General features: G+C 45.0%; 1 protein-coding gene across 4 annotated transcripts in view; it reads right to left on the bottom strand.

Annotated features, from left to right (window-relative positions):
• The window catches only part of KDM2A (lysine demethylase 2A), a 150,366-nt gene that overhangs the window by 11,836 nt on the left and 122,745 nt on the right, over window positions 1-15,785 (bottom strand). For 3 of the 4 annotated variants that reach the window (XM_017857105.1, XM_017857106.1, XM_017857104.1), the window contains 3 exons: window positions 3,640-3,723; window positions 1,264-1,533; window positions 617-748 (listed from right to left, as the gene is read on the bottom strand). In XM_017857105.1, the coding sequence (XP_017712594.1) occupies window positions 617-748; window positions 1,264-1,533; window positions 3,640-3,723 (486 nt within the window). Of the gene's footprint in view, window positions 1-616; window positions 749-1,263; window positions 1,534-3,639; window positions 3,724-6,329; window positions 6,788-15,785 lie in introns of those variants that run through there. The other variant, XM_017857107.1, reaches the window with a different exon arrangement.

The raw sequence follows: 15,785 nt of genomic DNA, 5'->3' as shown, positions 1-15,785 counted from the left end.
AGCTGATACTTTCTGAGAATGCCAAGGAAACAGTGGTTCTCCACAAGGCTGCACAATTCGGATCACCAGGGAAGCTTTTGGAACACAAGGCCCATTGCTAGACTCAATCTCTGAGGCTGAGATCTGAATTTATTACTTTTTATTACTTTTTTTTTTTTTAAAGCTATTTAGCTCTGCACTGAGCCTGATACAGACTCAGAACTCATTAAATGTTACCTGATACTATTACCCTTACTCTCCCTTAGGAACTAATATCCAGAGGTACACTGAAATATGTATCAGAGATGACTAAAGGCTTGAGGCACCCCAAAACACACCATGCAGTTCCATTATGGCCTGGGGACTCTACACACACTGTCCAGAGGCCAGATTGTAAGCTCCATGAGGACAGGAACTGGGTGTGTTTTGTGTACTGTTCTATCCTCAGGGTCTAATGCAGTGCCTGACACATTGTACATATATGAATCAAGGGCTGATGTTAGACCACTGCATTATGTGGCCACAGAGGTGATGGCCTACAGTAGGGATGCGGGCACTCCCATGACAGGTGTCCCATTCTGTTGTGTCACTCACTCCATTAGCTGAGACTTCAGGAACCCCTTATAGCTCTCCTCACCTGGAGGCAGCCAGGATGAACAATCTCATTGCAGATACAGCATTCCATGAGTTTCTTCTCAAAGTCTTGTGTCTCTTCATTCTGATCCACCTCTCCACAGAGGGAACATGTGACTGAGTGAGGCAGTCTGGGCTACAAGAGGACAAAGATAGGATCCAAGAAAACTGACTCAGATCCTTATCATTTCAGTTTCCCTTAAACTGAAGATGGGAGATTTGGGTCCTATAATTCTCTAGTAAACATCTGGAAGCATGGAGGCAGGGTGGAGAGAAGGGAGGTTTTGGTAGGAAAATGACTGGGGAAGAGGAGGAGTCAACCACCTGGGTACTAGAGACTAGTTTATTTTCAGTTGGCCTATCCTTGGCCTCCCCAATCCTTTCTAATCTACTTGAAGAGGGGAAAGAAGGCAATGATTTGCCCTTCAAATGCTGGTCTCTTGTTTGGAATTAGGTAAAGCCAAAAGATTAAATTGGATTTTTAGTACTGGATACCTTCCATCTAAACCTGGGGTACAAAATAAAGCCAAAAAGAGAGTATAAACCTTTTTTTTCCAACTCTGAAGTCTCTTTAACGCTACACTATATGTACTTCAGTTCCTTTGGCATTGCCACCCCTCCCCCAAATTCTTTACCCAGCAGATCACTCACTGCCAAGCACTGTCGGAGGACACAGGACTGCTTCATGCGTCCAGGCCCCCCAAACTTCTTCATGTCTCTGCAGTAGTGGCAAACACCACACTCTCCTTGCACACAGGCTTTGCATTTTCGACATCGCACTCGTCTCCGTCTGGCTCCTGACACAATCGGGGAGGCAGCAGCTGGCCTCACAGGTGTTAACCGTGGAGCTGGTTTCATAGTGTGAGGCTTTGTAATGGGGATGGTAGGAACCCGCACCTTTGGCCGAGTGGGGAATTTAAGCTGGAAAGAGAAAGCGGTGAGGTCAAATATATCCGGTTGCTTTAAGACTGGAGAGGGTAGAAGATTACATGGTAGCATACCTAGCCCGGGGCTTGGCCCACTATGGCCTATGGGCAGATCTGCCCACTGCTTGTTTCTAGAATAAATTTTATTAACACACAACTCATCTTGTGTATGTATTATCAATGGCTGCTTTTTTTTTTTTTGAGACACAGTCTCGCTCTGTTGCCCAGACTGGAATATAGTGGCTTGATCTTGGCTCACTGCAAGTTCCGCCTCCCGGGTTCATGCCATTCTCCTGCCTCAGCCTCCCGAGTAGCTGCGACTACAGGCGCCCGCCACCACGCCTAGCAAATTTTTTTGTATTTTTAGTAGAGACGGGGTTTCACCATGTTAGCCAGGATGGTCTCCATCTCCTGACCTTGTGATCCGCCCGCCTTGGCCTCCCAGAGTGCTGGGATTACTGGCGTGAGCCACCACACCTGGCCAATCAATGGCTGCTTTCATGCTACCATGGTAGAACTGAGAAATTGTGACTGTGTGGCGTACAAAACCTAAAATATTTACTATCTTGATCTTTACAGAAAAATTTGCCAGCCCTTGTCCTAGCCCTTTGGCCTACTAATTCAGCTGCTTCCCTTTCATTTTGCAGAGCTGTTAAGATTCACCCCCTCCCTGAGCTTTCTGTGTTAAGTGCCATGTACCGAAGTCACTCCAGGAGCCCTCCAGTATTTCCTCATCCTGACTGCTCAGATTATACTCCTAAAGAAGACAGTAAACTACCTTAGGGTGAAACGAGTCTTGCTCATTTCTTTAGTACTCCAAATCTAAGCATAACCTGGTACATAGCAGACACTCCAATAATATTTAAGTGTGGAACACATTTCTTAGCATTCGTATTTACCCTGCTGGTGACCTTTTCAAGGACAAGGACCAAGTTTCCTACTACTTTAATTTCTTACCATATCTTAAACACTTTTCTGACACAAAATACTCAAAAACCAGAAATGACTGAATTGTTTTAAGGCAGTCCCCTGTGGCCAAGCAGAGGCCAAGTGGGACTCCTCCCCCTGGGGACGAGGAGGTGATTCTTTAAATATATTGTTCAACTCCATACCTTTATATTCTGCCTAAACACCCCTGGAATGTGATGGCTTTGCAAGTTTCAGCTATGGAACAACAAACAGAAGCCTAATTTATTTGCCAAATTTACGGCCAGGATCAGAATGCTATCATTTATTTAATATGTAACCTTGATAGAGGACAGTATGGGCAAAAAAAATTATACAGGATCTAAACTGAAGAGGCATGAAAATTCATAATTGACAGTTTATTAGCTGACAGTAGTTCCTTTCTTATTCTTCTTTTTTTTTTTTGAGACAGAGTTTCGCTCTTGTCGCCCAGCCTGAAGTGCAATGGCGCGATCTCGGCTCACTACAACCTCTGTCTCCAGGGTTCAAGCGATTCTCCTGTCTCAGCCTCCCGAGTAGCTGGGATTACAGGCATGTGCCACCATGCCTGGCTAATTTTGTACTTTTAGTAGAGACAGGGTTTCTTCATGTTGGTCAGGCTGGTCTCAACTTCCCGACTTCAGGTAATCCGACTGCTTCGGCCTCCCAAAGTGTTGGGATTACAGGCGTGAGCCACCATGCCTGGCCCCTTTCTTCTCTTTTCAATTCCATACTGCAAAGTCCAGGGTAAGGGGATTTTTGAGAGAATGATCTCACTACATCAAAGAAAACCTGTGCTCCTTTTAGATATCTATGTAATTATTTTAACTGGCTTTCAATCATATCTGTGAAGATAACTGAGTAACTGGTCACAGGGACAGAAGCAGATGCATTTTGATGAACAAATGCACAATTTGGCATCTGAATCTGGAGGGAGGCCTCCCAGTTTGATAGTTCTGTTAAGAGAGTCACCTCCAAAGATAGCCAATTACCCTGACTTACAAGTCAAAACAGAACTGCGTAATGATTTTCTGTCAGTTTGTATTAATGCACCAAAAGCCATCTGCCTCTAGTTGTTCTTTTTTTCCCCAGAATGGTAATGATCAACTAACAAAAGGCTTAAGCAGCCTAAAAATCAAGCAACATAGTTTCTTACCTTATCCCTTTTTGGCCACTGTACTATAGGAACTCCAGTGAGGGCTAACTTGGGATCGCTGTTGGCAAGCTCCTCCAGCAAAATCTAAGGGTAGGAGGGGAAAGAAGGAAAAATCAGGGCAGGGTGAACAAAGAGTCAACCACCCTGAACAGCATTCAGACTCTGCCTCAGTACCCTTGAGTAGCAAGGGAGGCAGGGCGGCAACTGTCTGTATTTGCCCTTTGTACAGAGACTCACTGGAAAACAAATAAATCAAAGGTGAAGGAGAAAACTCAAACTCAGGCTGCTGCAGTATTATCAAAACTTTGAGGCTGGGCACAGTGGCTCATGCCTGTAAGAGGTGGGAAGATCACTTGAGCCAGGAGTTTGAGACCAGCCTGGGAAACACAGCGAGACCCATCTCTACAGGGGGCAGGTGGTGGTGGTGGGGGAGCAGAAAGGACTTCAAACTCACCTTTGCTCCCAATCCCTTACTTGTGTACTCATTATACTAACACACTGAAACAACTAACTTACTGTGGCGACAAGTGTTACTTCTCATACAGCTCTACATATGACAGTAAAACTTTATTATTGCTTCTTCACTTTTTACACCAGTTAGTGAATATTATCAGGTAATTAAGTATTGCCTTCATTTCTCAGATATGAGCCAAGTGGCATAAAAATGATTGGCTAATACAGAATTAATGAGATGAACGGTACAGCCTAATGTGCTGATTTAACCCAGGGCTCTTTTCTTCTAAGGCTGATTACAGAAATCTCAATCTCAAATCTCTCTCTCTCTCTCCCACACACCCACACCCACAGAGGCTGTTATTTGCCTTTATTCCTTTAAATGGGGAAAGGAAGAATCTTAGGGGCAACAGTTCTCATGGCATTACCAATAAAATTTAAATGACTTACGAACAATGATACAGTTAGAAAATGCCACTTAAGTGAATCACACTGGTTGACTGTTACTTTGAAACAAATTTTTTTTTTTAGATGGAGTCTCACTCTGGCTGGAGTGCAGGCTCAGGCTGGAGTGCAGTGGTGCTATCTCGTTCACTGAAACCTCTGCCTCCCCGGTTCAAACGATTCTGCTGCTTCAGCCTTCTGAGTAGCTGGGATTACAGGCACCTGCCATCATACCCAGCTAATTTTTGCATTTTTAGTAGAGATGGGGTTTCACCATGTTGGCCAGGCTGGTCTCGAACTCCTGACCTCAGGTGATCCGCTTGCCTCGGCCTCCCAAAGTGCTGGGGTTACAGGCATGAGCCACCACAACTGGCCAAATCTTTTTGTTTTACACAGAAATTCCTGAAGCCCAAATATTCTAGTATAATGAAATCTTCTTCTGACCTTATGAGCCCTAAAGCAACATCAACAGCAAAATAACTCAAATCTGGGAGACAAGTTACATGATTCCTTTTCTGGCTATCCTAGGTATGTACAGACGGTAACTGTTTCAGCAAATACTAAACTCTGATCCCGGACAGGTTAGAAAGTCTGGGCCCTTGCTAATAATTGTTCTCATAATCCTGTGTGCTTTACCCCAGAGACCAGGACTTTTATGTATTTTTATTCTTAACCTAAGGTTCCTGCTCCAAATCCCAAAGTTGGGACTCAGAAAGACCCTTTATCTCATAGCCAAGAAGCTCCTCTACTAAGATCCCCTTTTGCCAAGTCTCCAGATGCCTCTCACCTTCCCCCAAACTCATTTCATTTGCGGACGTTTTATTTACTTCAAGTTGCTATGGCATCCTTTTCTGTTAGTACCATACAGCGTGGGGGTGAAGAGGCGGGGTCTGGTGCCACGTGGGACAAGGCTCTGGTACGGGCTCCTAATCTCCCTAGGGTGAAAAATTCAGGTCCATTCAAAATGTGTGCTAGGGAGTGCATGGCTCCCCTCCCCCACTTCGCACTGCCGAAGAGTAGGACTCTGCCCATTTCCTCTGCTGAAGTGAACTGAGCTGTCCACAAATGGGGACTTTCCACTTTCAGCAAAACAGACTGCACAGTAAGATCTGCGATTGTTTAAGAGTAGAAAAGGAACTTAACTGTTCACCAAAAGCAGTCTAATTCTACCTGCAAGATTTCTGTGGGGAATAGGGAAGGGTAGGCAGAAAACTGTGTCGGTGTGTGTGTGGGGGGCGGCAGCTGTTCACACATACAGGACTCAGTTACTGGGGTATGTGTGGGTGTGGAGGGAAATGCAGATTTCCTTCCAAGCCTTATTTTGCTGGGGCCATTCAACCAAGCACGCCCTGCTTTCATCAAAAAAGGCAGACTCCAGCTGAGGCCCTACAAGAAACCATATAAAGAAGCCACCACCCTTCACTAGAGGGGGTTTGGGATAGGAGAGCGGGGGTGGAGTGCGGGAAAGGCTGACGCCTATCTCAGCTCCAGGCATTCGGGAGAACATTTAAACACAGGCCCACACCCTACAGATCACAGGAAGGGAAAGAGAACAGAAGGTGCCTGGGCAGAGAGGGAAAGGATTCTCAAAAGCCAAGCAACCTAATTCAAAAGCACATCCCACCAGGTGAGGGAACAAGTGCAATGACGGCTCAAGCAACACGAAGTAACAGCATTGTCCTGGACTCGCCCGGCAGGCAGCAGGCAGTTTCTTCTGCCTCTTCACTGAGACAAAAGTCCCTATAGTTACACGCACCCCAAACCAGAAAGGGTTTGCCGATCGACCGCCTGACCTTTCGTTTCCCGTCGCTCTGGAGCTGCCGAGGCTCTTGGTGAAGTTTCCCCAGCGTCTTTGTTTTGTTTTCTGTATTGGAAGTTCTCCTGAAGGAGTTAGATATTCTGCCTCTAGGAAAATCCGGATTTACTTGAATATTCTGGAATCTCCCAGAGCACATAGGGCAGGGCAGTCCAGCTCTGACCCTTCAGACTACCCAGATGGAGCAGCGTGCAACGCTCTGGGCTCCTTCTCGAGCCCTTCAGCTCAGCCGCGGCTTCCTGTGCCTGCGAACAATGCTGCTGCGTCACCCACATGCAGCTCCCAGAAATGCTTTGCAACGGAAGATGGCAGGAGGGGGAGCCGAGCGAGAGTGAGCGAGCCAGGCAGAGGGCCCAGCCGTTCTGCTGCAGAGCCGGGAGGGGGTGTGTTCAGCAACTGCTTTCTTCCTCGCGATTGGAAGAGGCCTTGCCAGGGAGGGGAGCTCAGCCACAGCCCCCGCCCTGTCTCCCTCCCACCACCACTGCAATAGGAGAACCTAGGGCCAGCCCCCTGAGGGCTCCCGGTGGCAGACTTCTGAAGGCGCCAGCAAAGGGGAAGGCTTTAACTCATTCTGCAGGCTACACTAGGCACCTTGGCCCACATTTGTCCTTGTCTCAGTCTACACCCTTCCCCTCAGGGTCACCTCTCACTGTTACTGCCAGAGCTCTCTGGCTGACTGCACACACTTATCTCTCCCCTCTCAGCAAGTATAGGGGGGTCGCCCAAAGTTCTGCCTCTCTGGATGAACTAGGCACGGGAGCTGAGTTCCTGGAGTTATCTTCTCTCTCCCGCGCACTGCCTGCTTCACCTGCCCTCGCTGACTTGCTTCCAGCCCACAATCCAGAATCTGCCTACGTGTTCCAAAAAACCTTCAGAAATGGCCCATGTCAGCCAATATTGAGATATTCAATAAAATATGGCTAACATCAACTACATCTAAAACAGATGCCTGTTTCTGATTCTGACAAGGACTCCACCCCCACACTACAGTACTAGAAATGTCTGTGCAGCAATCCTGCAGCAGTTCCACCGGGACTAAGTCAAACAACTGAGGCACAACCTAAGGGCAACATACTTTGCCCTCCTGCCTCTAAACAAGGTGCAGGAAACCAGGGAACACACTTTCTCCCAACTCTGGCCGTCTCCTCTGCCTATAAGATTATCCTCTTGGATTTCCGTTTCTATTCAAGTCTGTTTGCCTGTCTCATTTTTGATATTCCCTAGATGAAGCAGCCAGTCCTGCATCCTGTCAAGACATCTCACTACCTTCTTACAGCCACTCAGACTGACAGGTATTGCTCACACCTCTACACACCAAACCCTGATTCGCGGATCCCCAGCTGGGATGAAGCTCAGACTGAACACACACTCCCTTCAGTCTACAGGAGGAAGGGAGGGTGCACACTCCGGTTGAGTTTCTAGGGATCCACAGTGTACCAAACATCAGCATGGACAGGAATCAAATACTTAGCAGAAACAGTTTGGGGCTGAATTTATGTGATTTTTAGACCCTTACAAACATAACTTGCCTTTTTTGCAGATGCTTTGATTTAAACATCTGGCTCTTAAGCATTCTTATTTATTTCCAGGACAGTTGTTTCAGTGAATTTCTAGTACAGATTTAGTGGCTAACTAGGCTTTCTAAAGTCTGGGGCTTTGCTACCAGGGGCTTCATATGTTATTTTTATAGTAGTTTACCAGAGGAAGGGGAGACTTTTGTGCTCTCGGCTGAGCTCCTCCTGGAAATGCTTATATGATCATCCTAACCCTAAACCTCTCCCTGGCACTGTATCTTAAGACTCAAGACCCAGTGCAATCGGCTTATTTTGTTTGAAAAGCTTTCCTTAACAGTGATCTAGCTATTGAGAGGTCTTCTTGGAAAATGCTTATTTTGATCTTCAGTGCTATTTATATTACGGAGATGATAAAGTATGAATACTTAAGAGAAAACATATTACTTTAAAACAAACATAAGTTCAAGTTGCAGCAAGTACAAATTCTAGAGGCCACCAGGAAAGGACAAAAATCAGATAGGTCACTAGGAAACTCACTCCCATTAAGTTTCCAAATCACAAATTAAACCAGGCCTAACTTTTCCCCCTCCTGCTAATTCAGAATAAAAGACAGGCAAAAAAGATAAGAATTACTAAGACCATGACATTACATAATACAAGAATATAAGGAAAATATTTAAAATAATTATATGTGCTTTAACCATATAAGACTTATAACTGAGTTATATTACTTAAAACTTTCTATTCAGTAAGAATGTATGAATTTTTACAAATATCTTATTATAAAGTTTTATTTGTATGGTCGGCCTTTTTTCTTTTTTAGACAGGGTCTCGCTTTGTTGCCCAGGCTCAAGTGCAGTGGTACGATGACAGCTTACTATAGCCTAGACCTCAGCCCCCTGAGTAGCTGGGACTACAGGTGCATACTACCATGCTCGGCTAATTTCTTAATTTTTTTGAAGATGGAGTCTCACTATGTTGCCCAGGCTGGTCTTGAACTCCTGGCCTTAATGAACCTCCTGCCTCAGCCTCCCAAAGTGCTGGGATTACAGGCATGAGCTACCACATCTGGCCTAGGTTGCTTTTTTTAAAAAACAAAAAAACACACATCTGTAAGCCTGGACCCAGGACAAAAAAAAAAAAAAAAAAAAAAGCTGACTTGGTTGGGTCAGGTGGCTCATTCCTGTAATCCCAGCACTTTGGGAGGGTGAAGCAGGAGGACTGCTCAAGGCAAGGAGTTCAAGATTCAAGACCAGACTGGTCAATACAGCAAGACCTCATCGCTAATAATAATAATAATGAAAATTTAAAACATTTAAAATCTGGCTTAATGGAATAAGAGCTAACTATACTGGGTCTTCTACTAGTTCTTTTATTAGTATCAGAATAACCCCCAAATTATAAGCTGAAGAGAATTCCTAATTAGTATTTCTGGAGTTATTTGCAACCATAACTGTTTCTGCTTCGATCTCCTCATACTCCCGGGATGGGGCCTAATATAAATTTTTAGATCATAGTTCCAAAATAAAATGTTAAGATTCTTAGATAAGAGTATCAGTAGCCTATTACATCACAAATAACAATTTTCCAATTTATAAATTGAGAGCTTTTACCATTTATATAATGTTGTAGTAATAAATTTATATCCTGTAACAGGAAAGTTTATTACCTGATGAACTAAGAAGACTGGAACATCTCTTTCCCTCAGGATAGACTCTGCCACTCTCACCCATTTGCTCGGTGCCCTGTGTCATGCCAGGTACCTGCAAACCTGGACTGCACTTATTTCCTATTACTTAGCTCACTTTTATATCTGCTTTGCCACTGAACTCCAAGGCCCTTGAGGACTAGGACCACGGCATATCTGCACAGTTTCCTTAACACTCAATCTGATTCCTGACACAGTAGGCAGGCATTATTCAGAGTGGTGGAATACGTGAACTTCATATATTTGTAACATCTAATTTTTTTCTGGCTGTAATAATGCACTGCTTATTAAGTATTTTACTAATCTTGTTAATTTTTTTTTTTTTTGAGACGGAGTCTCGCTCTGTCGCCCGGGCTGGAGTGCAGTGGCCGGATCTCAGCTCATTGCAAGCTCCACCTCCCAGGTTTACGCCATTCTCCTGCCTCAGCCTCCCGAGTAGCTGGGACTACAGACGCCCGCCACCTCGCCCGGCTAGCTTTTGTATTTTTTAGTAGAGACGAGGTTTCACCGTGTTAGCCAGGATGGTCTTGATCTCCTGACCTCGTGATCCGCCCGTCTCGGCCTCCCAAAGTGCTGGGATTACAGGCTTGAGCCACCGCGCCCGGCTAATCTTGTTAATTTTTTGTTTTGCTTTGTTTTGTTTTTGAGATGGAGTCTCGCTCTGTCGCCAGGGCTGGAGTGCAGTGGCCGGATCTCAGCTCACTGCAAGCTCGGCCTCCCGGGTTCACGCCATCCTCCTGCCTCAGCCTCCCGAGTAGCTGGGACTACAGGCGGCCGCCACCTCACCCGGCTAGTTTTTTGTATTTTTTTAGTAGAGACGGGGTTTCACCATGTTAGCCAGGATAGTCTCGATCTCCTGACCTCATGATCCGCCCGTCTCGGCCTTCCAAAGTGCTGGGATTACAGGCTTGAGCCACCGCGCCCGGCCTAATCTTGTTAATTTTAACAACAATCTCACAGAGATATTTTATAGAGGAGAAAATATGTTTTCATAAGTTTAGTAACTTACCCAAAAGTCACAAAGTATGACTGGCAGGCTTATCAAAATGTTTAGAGAAAACAGGAAGGTAGAAAAGTATTCAACACCACCAAATTTGCTTTATTAAGTGAGCTGGGCAGCCAGATATATTGTTATATTAAAAACTTCTTTTATATAGGCACCTATGTTAAGAATTCCTTTATCATCAAAATAAATACCAACAAAAACAACAATCTGATTAAAAACTCAAATTCTGGCTGGGCGTGGTGGCTCATGCCTGTAATTCTAGCACTCTGGGAGGCCTAGACAGGCAGATCACTTGAGGTCAGGACTCAAGACCAGCCTGGCCAACATGGTGAAACCCCATCTCTACTGAAAATACAAAAATTAGCCAGGCGTTGTGGCACACACCTATAATCCCAGCTACTCCGGAGGTTGAGGCAGGAGAATCACTTGAACCCGAGAGGCCAAGGCTGCAGTGAGCCTAGTTCATGCCACTGCACTTTGGCCTGAGTGACAGAGCAAGACTTCACCTCAAAAAAAAAAAAAAAAAAAAAAAAAAAAAAAAAACCCACAAAAACAAAGAAACCTCAAATTCTTCCAGATGACTACTACCACCCTACTATGCCCTGCTATCAGCAGGTTGGGATATACCCTTCTAGGTTCCTCTGCAATGCACAAACACGCATACACTTTTTCTTACATTAATGGGACCGTAGTATACATACTGTTCCATGTCCTACTTTTTTATTCAACATATATCAATAACACAACTTATCAATTTAGAAATGTTAAGAATATTGGCCGGGCGCGGGTGGCTCAAAGCCTGTAATCCCAGGCACTTTGGGAGGCCGAGACAGGCGGATGCACAAGGGTCAGGAGATTGGAAGACCATCCCTGGCTAATACGGTGGGAAACCCCGTCTCTACTAAAGAATACAAAAAACTAGCCGGGCGACGAGGGCGGTTGCCTGTAGTCCCAGCTACTTGGAGGCGGAGCAGGAGAATGGAGTAAACCTGGGAGGCGGAGCTTGCAGTGTTTAAGCTGAGATCCGGCCACTGCACTCCAGCCTGAGGCGACAGAGCCAGATCCGTCTCAAAAAAAAAAAAAAAAAAAAAAAAAAAGAATTATTCTTGGCCAGGCGCAGTGGCTCACGCTATAATCCAGAACTTTGGGAGGCCAAGGCAGGTGCGATCACAAAGGTCAGGAGTTCAAGACCAGCCTGGCCAACATGGTGAAACCCTGGTCTCTACTAGAAAATACAAAAATAAGCTCGGGCATGGTGGCACAGCCTGTAGTCCTATAGCTACTCAGGAGGCTGAGGCAGTGAGAATCGGCTGAATCTTTTTTTTTTTTTTATTTTTCTTTTTTTTTTTTTTTTTTTTTTTTTTTTTTTTTTTTTTTTTTTTTTTTTTTTTTTTCAGCTTGAATCTAGGAGGCGGAGGTTGCGGTGAGCTGAGATCGCGCCATTGCACTCCAGCCTGGGCAAAATGAATGAAACTCAGTCTCAAAAAAAAAAAAGAAAGAAAGAAAAAGGCCGGGCACAGTGGCTTACGCCTGTAATCCCAGTACTTTGGGAGGCCGACGCAGGCAGATCATGAGGTCAGGAGATCGAGATCATCCTGGCTAACACGGTGAAACTCCGTCTCTACTAAAAATACAAAAATTAGCCAGGTGTGGTGGCGGGCGCCTACAGTCCCAGTTACTGGGGGACTGAGACAGGAGAATGGCGTGAACCTGGGAGGTGGAGCTTGCGGTGAGCCAAGTTTGCACCACCGCACTCCAGCCTGGGCGACAGGGTGAGACACCGTCTCAATGAAAAACAAATAACAACAACAACAAAAAAAACAAACAAAAATTCTCATAGTAGGAGAACCCCATTCTACCTATGCACACTTTCAGGAGTCAACATTACCCACAACCCCTCTCAAACAGAACCTTATACGCACACTGATAGCTTTACCAGTAAGTCAATATTTTACTCTCTTACACGAAAGTAAAATTAATTTATTTCTGACTAAGGGAGACAGAGGAGAGAGACAACATCCAATAGGTACTTGGTCCGTCAAAATTAAATATAATACACTATGCCTCTCCATTAGCCTTTTAAGTGTAGCAACATTTTCTGGAAGGGTTTTTATTAGGAGTTCAGGACAACTCCAAATTCTAAAGCCCTCTGGAAATCAGTTGAAAGCTGAGTAATAATGACAGTTTTTTTTTTTTTTTTTTTTTGAGACGGAGTCTCGCTCTGTCACCCAGACCCAGGCTGGAGTGCAGTGGTGCCATCTCGGCTCACTGAAAGCCTGGCCTACTTTCTTTCTTTATGAGACAAGGTCTCACTCTTTTGCCCAGGCTGGAGTGCAGTAGTGAGATCGCAGCTCACTGAAGCCTCAACTTGCCCAACTCAAGTGATCCTCCAACCTCAGCCTTCCACGTAGCTGGGATCACAAACACACTACCACACCTGGCTAATTTTGTATTTTGTAGAGATGAGGTTTCACCACGTTGCCCAGGCTGGTCTCAAGTGATCTGCCTGCCTCCGCCACCTAAAGCACTGGGACAAGAGGTGTGAGCCACTGGGCCCTGCTTAAGTCAGTACTTTTAATGTTCTACTTTTCACTTAATCCCCTTCCAACTCTATATTCTATGATTTGTTCTTCAACACTGTAGAACTTAACCTTTAAGAATCTTCAAAGACCCCGCTTCTTTTTTTGAGATGAAGTCTCGCTCGTCGCCCAGGCTGGAGTGCAGTGGCGCGATCTCGGCTCACTGTAAGCTCTGCCTCCCGGGTTCACGCCATTCTCCTGCTTCAGCCTCCCGAGTAGCTGGGACTACAGGCGCCCGCCACCACGCCTGGCTAATTTTTTTGTATTTTAGTAGAGACGGGGTTTCACCGTGTAAGCCAGCATGATCTCGATCTCCTGACCTCGTGATCTGCCTGCCTTGGCCTCCCAAAGTGCGGGGATTATAGGCATGAGCCACTGCGCCCGGCCCAGAGCCCTTTTATCACAGCACTGAAATGCACTATTTTTTCCTTGGAATATTATGAATATCTCATCTACCACTTTTCCCCTCATCTCTTCTACTAATTATTTCTGAAAGCCAAATAGGTCACAACAGCAAACAATTCCTCTCTCTGCAGGAAGGGTAAACTGCACTAGCTTTGTCGTGCACTGAAGTGTAGCCATCAGTGCTATAAGCATCAGGTTTTCTAGCATGCAAAGTCCCCAGCTGTGGAGTGATTCAGTACCTACCCAATCTAATGCTTTTTTCTTCTGAGTGATGCTCAGATTCTCAAGGTATTCAAGCTCTAAGCTTGCTATATCTTTTCTGAGATTTAGCATAACTGATCAAATATAGGAATAATTAATCTATTTGATCTTAAACTACACCTGCAGAGTTGGAACCTAAATCTGTTGTCTTCTGATATCAGCTACATTTTGACTGTGATTTTGGGTAAACGAGAAGGTGTGGATAAGTCTCCGGAGGGAGAATTCAAACACTGTCGGCCTGTGTAGTCATCTCACTGGCTATTTGTTCCTCATGCTCTGGCCTCTGCCACTATATCTTAGCCAGTGACGGCAGTCACGTTTTTTCAGTGGTCCCTGATTAACACAAGCAAGCTCTCTCCGGACACTTTTCATAATGCTAACCCTCCTCTTTAGATGTTTCTTCTTAACTCATCTCTCTTCTTGCTAACTCTGCTTAATATTTAACCCAAATCTTTCTACTTTTCCCTTGGTATACCACTGTACCACTCTGTCACCTCGAATCTCCTTATTTAGCTACTTTAACTAGTTAAACTACTCCAATTTTTTTTGTTGCTGTTGTTGTTGAGAAAGGGTTTCACTTACCATTACCCAGGCTGGAGTGCAATGGCGCAATCTCGACTCACTGCAACCTTCGCCTCCTGGGTTCAAGTCATTCTCCTGCCTCAGCCTCCTGAGTAGCTGGGACTACAGGTGCGTGAAACTATGCCCAGCTAATTTACATATATGTATTTTTTCTAGAGATGGGGTTTCGACATATTGGCCAGGATGGTCGCAAACTCCTGGGCTCAAGTGATCTGAGCCGAGTGGATCACCTGAAGTCAGGAATTTGAGATCAGCCTGACCAACATGGTGAAACCTCGTCTCTACTAATAATATAAAATTAGTTGGGCCACCGTGGTGGCACGCTCCTGTAGTCCCAGCTACTCAAGAGGCTGAGGCAGGAGAATTGCTTGAACCAAGGAGGTGGAGGCTGCAGTGAGCCGAGATCACGCCATTGCACTCCAGTCTGCGCGACAAGAGCAAAACTCTGTCTCCAAAAGAAAAAAAAAAGTCACAATTTAAAGTTTCCCACATGCATCCATAATGGAATATAAGTCTTACCACAATGGAAATGAAAATCTGAATGTCCTTTGTCCATTTAAGGGTATGAAGTAAGTCTGGGAAAGTATGGCTAAATTTGTTTTGTTGCACACATGAATCATTATAGAAGTAGGACCACACCTACCTGGAACTTTGTCATTTCCTCCCATAAATAAAAGCCATGATGATATCAACTGCCTCTTCTTATAGCAAACATTATAAAACCAAACTATAACACCAACTGTTCAGTTTCTATCGCTACTAAGGAGGAGCAACTTTATCAGGTTTTGCCCCTTTTAGGCCTCTGTTATTTTTTACCTTTTCACTGACACATAAACAATATAAGATCTAATTAAAATGTTGATTTTAAAAGAATAAANGAGTCTCGCTCTGTCACCCAGACCCAGGCTGGAGTGCAGTGGTGCCATCTCGGCTCACTGAAAGCCTGGCCTACTTTCTTTCTTTATGAGACAAGGTCTCACTCTTTTGCCCAGGCTGGAGTGCAGTAGTGAGATCGCAGCTCACTGAAGCCTCAACTTGCCCAACTCAAGTGATCCTCCAACCTCAGCCTTCCACGTAGCTGGGATCACAAACACACTACCACACCTGGCTAATTTTGTATTTTTGTAGAGATGAGGTTTCACCACGTTGCCCAGGCTGGTCTCAAGTGATCTGCCTGCCTCCGCCACCTAAAGCACTGGGACAAGAGGTGTGAGCCACTGGGCCCTGCTTAAGTCAGTACTTTTTAATGTTCTACTTTTTCACTTAATCCCCTTCCAACTCTATATTCTATGATTTGTTCTTCAACACTGTAGAACTTAACCTTTAAGAATCTTCAAAGACCCCCGCTTCTTTTTTTGAGATGAAGTCTCGCTCGTCG

The sequence above is a fragment of the Rhinopithecus bieti genome, unplaced genomic scaffold, assembly GCF_001698545.2.
Source record: "Rhinopithecus bieti isolate Rb0 unplaced genomic scaffold, ASM169854v2 scaffold_44159, whole genome shotgun sequence".
NCBI classification, from domain to species: domain Eukaryota; kingdom Metazoa; phylum Chordata; class Mammalia; order Primates; family Cercopithecidae; genus Rhinopithecus; species Rhinopithecus bieti.
The sequence above is the reverse complement of the archived record's forward strand: the minus strand, read 5'-3'. Positions and strand labels throughout refer to the sequence as shown.